Below are 13,067 nucleotides of genomic sequence, written 5' to 3' on the forward strand. Positions count from 1 at the left end.
CTTTTTCTTTTTCTTTTTCTTTTTCTTTTTCTTTTTCTTTTTCTTTTTCTTTTTCTTTTTCTTTTTCTTTTTCTTTTTCTTTTTCTTTTTCCTTTTTTTCACTATTACAGCTATTGTAGCCTGTTGGACACTACAAATTATATAGTCATGTAGTGAAATAAGATTCGGTTTATTTATTAATCTCAGAAGAAACCTCAACATTTGCTGGATTTCTAGAATGAAAAAATCTGGATTCCTCCCAAAATCTAGCATGAGACTTAATTCTAAAATCAGAGCTAGCCTTTATGTTCTGCTTGGCAAATAGTATTTCCATACAAAAGACATTACAGAGAGTTTTGTGCTTTCTTTCACGTGGGGATAAAATATGTTGCATCAAGTAGCCCTTTTTTGCTAAGATAAGCATTTGAAAAAGATGGTGGGATCAGACAGCTGAAGAAAGACGGAACTAATTTGTCATTAAACTTTTTGAAAAAAATGCACCCTGTTTTCACTGAGGATAGTTGAAATGGTGGGGACAGCTCTTTCGCTGAACTTCTCAAGGCCAGTAAGGGAAACAGTCGTCAGGACTGCAGCTATCCAAAATGCTCAGCAGCAAAACTGAAAACTACCAATTTCCCCTGACCAGGTTCCTGCTTTGCCTCCTTATGAATTGCTGCAGAAAACCCTCATCACATCACTTTAGCTTTTTTCTTCAAAAGCTTCTTTAGTGGGAACAAGCAGAACCCTGAAGAGAAACAACAAGCAGGATTTGAAGAAAAGTGGTAAAGGATATGTTGAATTACTATTGGCAGGCAATGGGAAGTGTTGATGCTCTCTTGATAGATAAGCCGTGAAAATCCTGCTGCTAAACATGAGAACAAGCTAATATTTTCAACAGTAAGACTGTTTTTTTTTTTTTAAATCAGTTTAAATGAGAAGAAATGTTCACAATACCCATCTTGTCCCCTGTAAGCATTGCAGCCTTTGATCTGTGCACTCTTTCCAAAGGTGCAGAGCTGAAGGTTTTCATTTAACTCAGCTACAGGCAACAGAAGAAGGTGCTCTCTTTATTTCTAGCTTCACTTGGTGCTGAAGTGCTTATTTTATCTTCTTTTGTAGGGCCTGGCCGCCCCTTCACAGCTATTGATTTCTCCCATCAAGGACCTGCCTTTGTAACTTGGCACAGGTACCATTTGCTGTTGCTGGAAAGAGACCTGCAGGTTAGCTAAACAGCCTCTTTCTTTTCTCACACAACTTCTCTCTTTTGCTACACATCATTCTTGCTCCAGCCAAGGGTGTTATTTCCTAGGACTCATTCTTACACAAACTGTCAAGAGTGTTTCCTTTTTTATGTAAAGGGAAATTGTTGCTTTCAAGATACTGAAGTCTGAACAGTTTCTCACTGCAAACAGTGGTATGAAAGCTATTGTCAAGATTTTCTTCTTCACAATGTAGAACAGAAGATGTGGATTAGCAGCGTTCATTAATGAAATCAAAATAAATGTGAAACACCAACCTATGTAAAACCTGTTGATAACAAGTGCTGGAAAGCAGACAACAAGAAGGAAAGCCATGCCGAGGATTTCCCTCTTCAAATATGCTGTTCTATATTTATTACTTTCATATATTTAGGTGTAGGTATTTTAAAGAAATATATGTTTATGTGCCCAACATTCAGGTGCCCAAGCATTGTCTCATTTCCATTTGCAGCACTTCTACAATAGCAGTGTTACTCTATTTCAGCCTTGTACATCTCTAATGAAGATGGCTAGCATCTAAATTATTACAGCAACTTTCTTGCATGAAATTGTATCTAGCAAGGAAACACAAGCAAATGCATTCCTTTATTAATACACATTCAGATTCTTCCCCCCGCTAACCTTCCTGGAATAAAAACAAACCACGTGTGCAATTTTACCCATTACCCACTTGCATCACTCAGGAAGTTTTGTTCTTGTTTAAGGGTTGATTAATCTATGCTTCTGCTCTCCTGCTCAGTCTCTGAGTGGTATGAAAGCTAACATGGTCAAAAAGAAGGCAATCCAACAGCAGATTAACTAGTCACAGTGTATTTTCTAGGACTGACTCAACACTCCAATACTTTGAGTGATGGAGCAGCATTGTGAAGTGTGTGTAGTTGCCTTCAAGTGAAAAGCAGAATGCAGAATACCCAGTGGCATGACTTGCAGAATCACTTTCTTTCTCTTTCTTTCAAAGGTGATCCTCCATTAATGCGTTTCTGTCCATTGCAGCGACTGATGGGCAATGAGTCCTTTGCGCTTCCCTACTGGGACTTTGCTACAGGTAGAAACACATGTGACGTGTGCACAGACCAGCTCTTTGGAGCACCACGGCCAGATGACCCTGGACTGATCAGCCTGAACTCTCGATTCTCCCGGTGGCAAATAGTTTGCAACAGGTACGGAAATATCTAGGGAAAGCCTGCATACTGACCAAATCTTGTTTTGGCATTATAGAAAATTAGAGGTAAGCTGAAAAATCTTTCTCCTTGCACTGGGTGAGATCTCAACTCTGATATATTTAGTGCAGTTTTGGAACTATGGGACACCCTGAAACTTTGGGACTCCTCAAATCCATGATAAAGCACATGGAAAGAGGTGACGAGTGACATCAAGCATGGCTCTACTAAAGGCAAATCCTGCCTGATAAATTTGATGGCCTTCTAAAGCAGGGTTAAAGTGTTTGTCAATAAGGGAAGAGCAACTGATGTCATCTACCTGGACTTGTGCAAAGCATATGACACTGTCCCACACAACATCCTTCTCTCTAAAATGGAGAGACATGGATTTGATGGACGAACCACTCGGTGGATGAGGAATTGACTTGATGTCCACACTCAAAGTATTGTGGTCAATGGCTCAATGTTCAAGTGGAGACCAGTGATGAGTAGTGTTCCTCAGGGGTCTGTAACTGGGACTGGTACTATTCAACATCTTTTTTTGCCAGCATGGACAGTCGAATTGAGTGCACCCTCAGCAGGTTTTCAGATTACACCAAGCTGAGTGATGTGGTAGACACACTGGATGGAAGGGATACCATCCAGAGGGACTGGAACAGGCTTGAGAAGTGGGCCTGTGTGAACCTCACGAAGTTCAACATGGCCAAGTGCAAGGCCCTGCGCCTGGGTTGGGGCAATCCTAAGCATAAATACAGGCTGGGCAATGAGAGAGAGCAGCTCTGTAAAGAAGGACTTGGAGGTGTTGGCTGATGTAAAACTGAACGTGAGCTTGCAGCGTGCACTTGCAGCCCAGAAAACCAAACATGTCCTGGGCTGCATCAAAAGAAGTGTAACCGGCAGATCAGGGAGGTGATTTCCCCCTTCTGCTCTGCTCCTGTGAGGCCTCACTTCCAGTGCTGCATTCAGCTCTGGGACTTGCAGTGGAAGGAGGATGAGGAGCTGTTGAAATGGGTCTAGAGGAAGGCCACAAGATGGTCAGAGGGCTGGAGCACCACTTCTGTGAAGACAGGCTGAGAGGACTGAGGTTGTTCAGGTTCTCCAGGTTTGTTCAACCTGGAGAAGAGAAGGCTCCACTGGCCTTCCAGATCTGAAGGGAGCCTACAGGAAAGAAGAGGAATAACACTTTATTGGTGAGTGTAGTGATAGGACAGGGGTTACAGTTTTAAACTAGAAGAGAGTACATTTAGAGTAGATATTAGGAAGAAATTCTTCACTATGATGGTGATGACACACTGAAACACATTGCTTAGAGAAACTGTGGATGCCCTGTCCTTCAAAGTGTTCAAGACCAGACTGGATAGGGCTTTGGGCAACCTGACCTTGTGGGAGGTGTTCCTGCCCATGGCAGGGGATTAGAATTTGATGAACTTTGGTGTTCCTTCCAACCCAAACCACTCTGTTATTCTGTGAGTCTATGACTGACTTCAAAGCAGCTGAGATTTCACACAGAAGACAACGCAGAGAGAACTACATTCATGCTGTCAGCTGTCTGTAGGCATATATTGATTTGGTTAAATGCAGGGCTTTGATGATGGGTTCACACAGAGGACTGGGGCAGTATAGCATAAGATGCTGCCAGTTATAATGCTCATGTCACATCCTGTCAGATGTAGTCAGCCAGATGAAGGTACTAGGAGCTCAAGGCTTTTCAGGAAAGAGTCTCTTTCTATGGATACCTAAAGTGCTACTTGAAATTCTGCCTTTAGGCACCAATTGGCTTTAACCCTTGCCCCTACTTTTTCTCTAAGATAGATTCTTTTTTTCTTGAATACTGAAATGACTAAACTCTTGCGTTGTCAAGGTTAAACAGTGGAGGGCTTTTGTTTATTTCAGGAATTTTTGAAAATGCCATTTCATCTTACATTGAATAGTGAAGTTTTTTTTCTTGACTGTTTCACTGTCTTTCTCCTCCCCCTTCCCTCTTTCCCTCCCTGATATAAGGGGCTTGCCCTTCACTAACTGGTAGGCAACATTTGCAACAGCAGGCTGTCTTCCGGTTCCTGAAAAACGTGATACACTGCTATTTCTTTTCTTCTAAAAGAGTGAAGGATGGAAAGTGAAAACTTGTTTTCTGTCATACTTTTATTTTCTTTAGCCCTTCCCACAGAGGGACTTTCCTGCTTTTTTTGTCTTTCTAAGAATGAAAAACTGTCCTTGCTCAATCCTCAGACTGTCTGGCAAAAACTGTTCTTGGGAGAGGAGATATGAAGGGAATTTTGCTTGCTTTTTCTAAACTGTCCCCTCTGCTGAAGATGAGCCTACAGACTGTCCAAATGACTGACCTTCACTAGAGTCTACAAAGTCACTGGAAGCCATGGCATGGCCGCGGTTCAGTAATAACTTCAGCTTCCACTCCATGGTATGTGAACTGAACCTCCTCATGGGATGCCTGTCACCAAGATCTGCTCTCTCACACCTACAGCCAGGGCCCCAGAACCCCAGGCTGGCTGTGGCGGGCAGGGCTCTCTGTGTCCCTGTGGCCCAGCCCCTGCTCCAGCAGTGCCACCCAGAGCAGGGTGCCCAGGCCCATGGCCAGGTCGCTTCTGGAGAGCTCCAGGGAGGAGTCTCCCCAACCTCTCTGGGCAATCTGTTCTTCTTTTATGCTATAGAAAAAAAAAAAAAAAAAAAAAAAGCCAACCAAACATGCTTCAGCCCTTTCTCCTAACTTGTGCTACTTTTTGTTTCATGATCAGCTTGGATGATTACAACCGCCTGGTAACACTGTGCAATGGGAGTGATGAAGGACTGCTGCAGCGGAGGCCGCCGAGGGACTCGGGTGAACAGCTGCCCACCGTGGAGGATGTCAGGAGATGCCTTTCCCTGCATGACTTCGACAGCCCTCCATTTTTCCGCAATTCCAGTTTCAGCTTCAGGTTCGTCCTGGAGCTGTCTGGATCATGGGTATTTCTATTTGCGTGTTTGTCAGCAAAATATGGTTACTCAGTGCTGCTTTTACCTGTCCACAGGAATGCGCTGGAAGGCTTCAATAAACCAGAGGGAGCCCTGAACTCACCGATGCTGAACCTCCATAATTTGGCTCACTCTTTTCTGAATGGAACCAGTGTTCTCCCTCATGCAGCTGCCAACGATCCCATCTTTGTGGTATGGCTTTTTCCTCCAGCATGAGTGCCACTGGCTGCATCTCTGTGGCAGCTGTCTCACCAGAAATTAGCAGAAATAGAAGTGAATTCCCTAGAAACAAATTCTTTAAACACAAAAGGACAACTCTTTCCTTGAACTCTGCCACACTTGTGCGATGGGCAAATAAAGATGGAAAAAAATTTCAGGGTGATTTGTGAAGCATAGAATAAGTTTCTAGGAGGAACTGCTACCTATCAGACTGCCCCTGAATCCTATTATTAGGTAGTTTCTAAAGTTAATGTCTTTTACCAGATAATTTTACAGCAACAAGAAAAAACTGAAAATTGGGTTAATTATTTTAGAGCAGCGGACTGAGAAGTTTGTTTCTTTGTCTCAACCTTCAGAAGCTAGAAGAAATCACATCTAATTTCAGGGTCTCTTGAGGAATAGAAATAACGTGATTTCATTGGTGCATGAGTACATTACTGCACTGCAGTGAGCAGCATGAACAGCAGTGTGCAAATAAAAAGCCATCAGCTGACTCTGCTACATATCTTCCTCACCTAATAAATTCATGCTAATTTTCTCTTCCTCTTTGTTAAATTAAACCATGGTGATTACACAGAGAAACTGTAAAACAATTCATTACTTTCCTACCTTTATTTTAAGATTGCAATCTTTTGATGGAGAAATTAGCCAGAATACTTATGTTCTCTGGTTTGTTTCCTTAAAAATTCTTGAATTCCTATGTGAATTCTTTGTTATACTACCAAATCTTTAATTTACTGTACTATAATTTTATATGCAGGATTATCCATAAAATACTTTCAAAGTTTTTTCCATGGTGATAAATGAAATGCATAAGCACACCAGAAATTACTTCAAACTGTCCCAGACTGTTGTTTGAACCCCTATACAAGTCCTGTAATTTCAGCACCCTCCCTGATCCGTTGTGTGGCTGTCTCAAGACTTGTGCTGAACTAAGGAACTGCTTTAAATGCTGTTGAGTTCAGAAAGAGCCTAATAAACATGAGTGTCCATGCATCAATTTGCAGGTTCTTCACTCCTTCACTGATGCCATCTTTGATGAGTGGATGAAGCGGTTTCACCCCCCTGACAATGCCTGGCCTGAGGAGCTGGCTCCTATCGGACACAACAGACTGTACAACATGGTCCCTTTTTTCCCTCCTGTAACCAATGATCAACTCTTCCAAACTGCAGAGCAGCTTGGCTACACCTATGCCATTGACCTGCCAGGTATGTCTCAGAGGCCAAGAGTTGAGACGGCTCAACTTTTCAATGACGTAGACATTTGGAACTTAAGGCGCTGCTTCCAGAAGCACGGGTCTGTTCACCTGGTCACTAGCAATCCCATAGCATAGCTTAGGCAGTTGTAACTCATCAGGTAAACTGTGGTAGCTGTAAAAATGTGTATACTTAGTTTGCATCTGCTCTGCAGCAAAATGCATGAACTTGAAGTGCTCTGGCACTGAGAATGATGCTCCTTTGGGGCTGAGGAACTTTTGATTTTGGCTCTTCTTCCCAGAACTAGTGATGCCTGTTACACAATCCTTTAATCTGTCAGAGGTCAGGCACTCTGCCAGGGAGCTTGTATGGCTACTGCTTGTTGCTAGAACACATTTGTTTTACACAGGGCCCTGGGTCGTACTGTCCCATGAAACTCATTAGAGATGTACTCTCTTAAAATTTGGATACCCTGGAGAGATATCTCTAGGTGCTTTGTATCATGAACCCCCCAGTTTTAAAGATTTTCCATGCCTGCATGCCTAAGGGTTTTTCTGCTCATTTGAAATTACCTTTGACACAAATCAGACAAAAGAATGTCTTCCTGGCCCTCCAACCAAAGCGTTTATGCACAAAATCAATGAATTTGGAACACAAGCTACGAATATTTGTAGAAGACACAAGTGTAAGAAATGCATAAAAACCATGCTTCAACTGCCTTACTAAAGATTAAATCTGAGCAGTTTCTTTCTCCATATCAGTATTCCTTTGAGAGGCAGTAGGTGCTTATCTAACCTGTGTGTCCAGAAATTTCTTCTATGTCCTTACCATGTGTTTGTGGTTTTAATCTGTGGAAATAGTTTAAATGTCTACAGACTGTGATGGATCAAAACCCCTCTCCTCGTGCTGTGTTCATGCAGGGAAACCCTGATTTGCAGAGGCATGCTGGTTGCCTTGGCAGTGCTTTTCCCAGGGGGGTCTCTAGAATTTCCACTGAAAATGGAAACTTCTCCTTTTACAGAGTTTCAGTTTTCCTCCTCCTGGGCCACTGTCCCTGCTTCTGCTTTGGAATTGCTGCTACCCCTTTGTCATAACTTAGCTAGAGACGAACAAAGGCAGTTTATTATTCTGCTGCTTCTTAACTCCTAATTATTAGCTCTCCATGAAGCAATGTACCTGTCCCTGTATGGACAGTTAATGTTCAGAGAATAACGTTTTTTACATTAAATCCCCCTCTTTTAACCACATGTATAACTTGCTAATTCTTCTTTACCTAACCAAGTTATAAATTAACAAATGTAGTGTGTTCCTGGCTCTTATTTGAGAGACAGTGGCAAACAACATTGGGAATTTACTTCATTAGAGAATGATTGTCCTCAACTCTTTTGTTGCCAGGGACAGCACACAGGGGCACACAACTTTTAGTTGCTCTTATAGTCAATGTGGCATCTCCCCAAGCCCTCTGGAGTTAAGCCTTTATGTCTAAACACCTTCTAAATACCTAAATCCCCATTGAGAGTTTTTTTTGTGAATATTTATTTGAACAAAATTGTACCGCCTCAGTATCTGTAGTATTTTTCAGAACAGGACAACAGGCAATTGTTGCTGCTGGAAGCATAAAGGAAAGCACAAAACAAGGTCATTCAGTCAAGTGGAGCTGAGATGAACTCGTTTATACAGCGTTGTTGCAAGAACGGACAATATTACCTTAGAAGACAGCGGTTCCTTAGAAATGGTTCAAAAGCAGAGGTTGTGATCTGGAGCTGGCCAGCAGAACTAAGCAGTGTTTTCTGTTAAAAACTTGACAATAGACTACACTGTGGTCTATTAAGAAAAAAAGAAGAAAAAAAAAAAAAGACAGTTTTCCATTGATCAAAATAGCTTGAAACAGCTATATGGAAATATCCCTCTAGAAAGAATTGCTTAAATCATTCATAATTTTGGCCAAATTAAATAAGATCATAACTTAACATTAATCTTTCCCATTCTCAACACTTTCATTTGTTTGAAAGACTGGAGCTTAAATTCAGCTGTAAAATTCTCTGGCAGAAATGTCTCTGGCAATGATGTGTTGGTTACACGGTGCATTACCACCTTCCACCATGGCCCCTGGTTCTCTTAGCCACACAAGTAATAGTAATGAGCAAGCTGTGGGAAATTTGCTTCCTTCCATGTGATTTGAGGAATGAAATCACCGTCTGTCTTCACTTCAGATATTTTATGTTTCCAGGTTCACTTGAAGAAAGCCAAGCATGGGCTGCCATGGTTGGATCCACAATTGGAGGAGCGCTGATAGCTTTGGCCGTGCTTGTTCTGCTGCTTGTACTTTTCCAGCACCGAAGGCAGAGAAAAGGTTTTGAACCACTGATGAATGCGAGATTCAGCTCCAAAAAGTACATGGAAGAGGCCTAGTGCCCTGGCTTTGTTCCCTTGCTCATTCTGCTAAGAAGTGACCTTGATTGATTTATTCAAATCTGAGCAGAGTTTAGCCAACCTTATCACACATGGCTTTGGCAGCTGACTACATTGTTCTCTTTCAGTTTTTCCAGTTATCTTGTGAATTGTGATATATGAAGTCTCTGGGTACATATGTGCAAGGCCCAAGACAGGCCAGAATTTTCTCATTACCAAACATTATCTGGAGTGTGTGACACTTAAAAGTCATCTAATCTTTATGGAGTTAGATTGAGACAGCTAAGAATCAAAATAGAAGAAAAACATCTTGAATTAGTGACATTTTTTTTTTCACCTCAATGTGTTTTTGATTTCATTTAGCAGCCCTGGGATGCGCTGAAACTTTTAAACTCTACATATATATTTGAGTAGAGTATTACTTTATGGTTTTCAATAAATATTCTAAATAATGTAGTCTTTTGCAGGGGGTTACAAATGTTTTTTGCAGTGTGGCAAAATACTGTGGAAACCCCACGGTTACAGTTAATTCCAGAAGCGCAATCATATCATTTCATATGATTCCATATTTTATTTCTGATCAAGCTAATGTTAGCAGTTGATAAACATCCAGACTCAAATTGTCCTAAAATTTGTTTAAAAGCGGGAGTTCCCTTTACAGCTAGATAGATACTTGTAGTTTAATCCTGTGTTAGGAACCTGTGACAGAAGCTGAAAATGGTGCTTGTCCATCTCTATTTTAGCTCTTCTACACTGTTTCATGAATCTAGACCTAAATACTTTCAAAAGTCTGGTATGCAGGACTCAAGGTAACAAATGGAGATAGCCTCTGTCAGCTGGGTCTGCAGATAAGGGTTTGGGTATGGCACTCCCCAAACCTCCATTTTAAACATTCCTTTATAAATGTCCCCTATCTTTCTTTATTAAACACAGGTTTGGAACACCTTTGGGTGGCTCTCCTATGTTTTTTATAAAACTGAAGTCCTGAACAGGTTGTGTCAGGTTTGGTGCATGATGTGTTATATTAGCAGGATGCTCTGATTATCCGTTTTCTATAGAGTGTAATTCTTGAGTCTAAGAAAAATTTTGCTTTGGAAGCCTTGAATAAAAAATCCAGTTAGCAATGATATCTACGAGATTTCTTCGAGGCCTTTCTTTACTAATGATCTGTAGAGTTTGTAAAACTCGGGTTGAGGCGAGCTGTACAGACAACACGGCCTGCCCTCTGGCGGCTCACCGGGAAATGACCTGCAGACAGGAGAAAGCTGCTGGGCTCCCTCGTGTAGGTGTAGTCCAGCAGCAAGGAGAGCCGTGTCCTCGGTGGAAGAAAAAAGCGATGGTAAACTTCATGCAGAATGCTTAAAAAGAAAAAAAGGTTGAGCATGCGAAAAGGATGAAGGAAATCCTGTAGCAAACCTGATCTGAAGGCAGGCTTAATGTTTGTTATTGTTCCGTCTATACTAAAGTACAAGAAATACGTTTTTCAAAGCAGGTGTTAACAAACCCCTTCAGTCTATCATTGTATAAGTTGAACTGAAGCAGGATGAAGTAGGTCTCTTCTGTCCCATGAGGGAAGATGAAGTCTCCCATAGACTCCTCAGCTGAGCCAACAATCCTGAAAACACACCACCTCCAGTCTCCAGAGCCTAGGACGCCCAGGGCTTTTGGCTGCACAAATCAGTGCAAAGCTTGACCTCAGCTCATGGGGCTGGTTTGGTTGGGGTGGTGAGGCGGTGCTAGCTGGGGTGTCCTGCCCTGCCTTCACATTCCCAGCAGTGCCAGGGCATGAACACCAAAATGGGGGCAAGGAGTGGTCCACGTGGTCAGTGTCACTGCTGCCCATGGCCCACCTCAGCACATCATTGCTTTTTCCTCTCACATTCATCACTGAGCAACCCACAGCCTAGCCCAGTAAGGGATGAGCACATCCACCTCTGTGGTTGCTCTTTGCAGGTGGCAGAAGGGAGATGCACTCTGAGATGACTTCAAGCCGAGGTGGGTGCAGACACCACTTCCCACCCACCCTCCCCTCTGCCTTTCAAAATAATCCCTGCTGAATTGGTTCTTACTTCTGACAAATGGCTATGAATCACACAGGATTATGTAACATGCAGCTGCAATGTCTGAGTTCCGGAGAGGGAGAACTGCTCAAAAACATCCCTTTCTTAGCCATTTTATTACCTAGACCTGTACAGCTTCCAGCTCTGCATGCTGGGCTTTTGAGTGGATTATCCTTCTGAGAAGTTTAATTCTCTCTAGTCAATAGCTAATTGCTCTCTCAGTTGTCTGTATAGGATCTGTAGGCAGGTAATGCCTTGCTCTGAATCACCCAGTGAGTCAGGTGCCTAGTTCTTCAGCTCTGCTGTAAGCTGGTGGTGGCCACATCATCTCTGTCAGGCATGGCCTGTGCTTTTGTGCAAAAGCTTATCATGAAAATTCTCTGAAGGAATTAGCGAGAGCTTAAGTCTCATTGCTGGCTGTCCAGCTGATAGCTCAAAGAGGAATGTGTTCTGATTCTGCCCCGATCTAGGAAAGAAGCAACATAAAGCAACCACATTTCATGACTGTTATTGTAAAACTGTAAGTTGCAATGGTGTTACTGACCTTCTATTAACTGCTTACTTTACTTTGTTTTTGAGAGAGGTGTTTTGTACCTGTGCTTGTGATGGGAAGAAAAGGGAAAGGAGTGAGGAGATTCAAAAGCCATCAGCTAAATTTAACAGTGAAGATACACACAGAACATAGCATGTAGACTGATGACAACCTAGTAATTCTGAAATACCTCCTTGGCTTTTTATGCAGTGCATGCAGCCTGTTAAGTGTGCTCCACACAACTGTGTAGTTATAGTTGGGTTACAAACAAGGCTACGTCTAGGATCCTGCTCTACTTCACTGCTCCTGCAGCTGAGATACAGCTCAGTATCTGTAAGGTAATCATTATCCAGAATTCTTTGCTAAAACTGGCTTTCTGAGACCTGAGTGGACAGAAGAAATGGTACCAGTGCTGGCCATCTTTATATACTCCAGCTTTTGGGGTCTTTTCCTTGTCAGAACATGAGCCTCAAAAGTTACCTCTGCACTGTGTTGCAGAGTAAGCCAATGTATAAGCTATTGCACATATCCGAAATCACGCTCTGATACTATCAGGGGACCCTCCAAGGAAGAAACATGAGGAGCAAGTGTGATCCTCAACCTACCACTTAATAGGTCCCCAGATATTCACCCAACTGCTATATCTGCAGGTCTGATTGACGTAGAATCACAGAATTGTTTGAGTTGGAAGGAACCACTAAAGGCCATCTAGTCCAACTCCCCTGCAGTGAACGGGGACACCTACGGGTAGATCAGGTTGTTCAGAGCCATGTCCAGCCTGACCTTGAACGTCTCCTGTCTTGATCTTCACTGATCCCACTTGCGCTCACGGCAATGTTACCATCACCTTGTGTTCCTCCCTCCAAGTGCCCTGATGCCACTCATGTGTAAGGACAGATGGGATTTGCAAACTAAGCTAATAAATATCATGATGAGAGGGGGAGATGAGTATGTGAGAGCCATCATGAAGTGCAGCTCACCCTGAATGTACCAAACTACTCAGCAGAGGGAATAAGTGGTCTCACCCAGAGCAGATGTCCCTTCCTATTCACCTCTCCTCCTTTCAGTGCCTTGCTGTCTCTGGCCTATTGACAAACGCATGAACTCTGGAGCAACTTCATTAGGCAGAATGGAAAGAAAGCAGGGGCTGACTCCAACACTTGCCTTTGACAGCATTTTTGAGAAGTGCCAGAATAAAGGAGGCAGAAACTTTATCTCCAGCTCGGATGAAGTCTTTTCAACCCTTATCTCTGCCCTCAGGCTTTCTCACAGACTAGAT

General features: G+C 42.6%; 1 protein-coding gene across 1 annotated transcript in view; it reads left to right on the plus strand.

Moving 5' to 3' along the window:
* DCT (dopachrome tautomerase) overlaps positions 1–9,371 on the plus strand; it is a 21,720-nt gene extending 12,349 nt beyond the window's left edge. Inside the window, exons 3-8 of the mRNA XM_021385311.1 lie at positions 1,099–1,199; positions 2,232–2,398; positions 5,152–5,331; positions 5,425–5,560; positions 6,595–6,796; positions 9,015–9,371. Coding sequence (XP_021240986.1) covers positions 1,099–1,199; positions 2,232–2,398; positions 5,152–5,331; positions 5,425–5,560; positions 6,595–6,796; positions 9,015–9,196 — 968 coding nt within the window. The 3' untranslated portion in view covers positions 9,197–9,371. The remainder of the gene's footprint in view (positions 1–1,098; positions 1,200–2,231; positions 2,399–5,151; positions 5,332–5,424; positions 5,561–6,594; positions 6,797–9,014) is intronic.

The sequence above is a fragment of the Numida meleagris genome, chromosome 1, assembly GCF_002078875.1.
Source record: "Numida meleagris isolate 19003 breed g44 Domestic line chromosome 1, NumMel1.0, whole genome shotgun sequence".
Lineage (NCBI taxonomy): Eukaryota > Metazoa > Chordata > Aves > Galliformes > Numididae > Numida > Numida meleagris.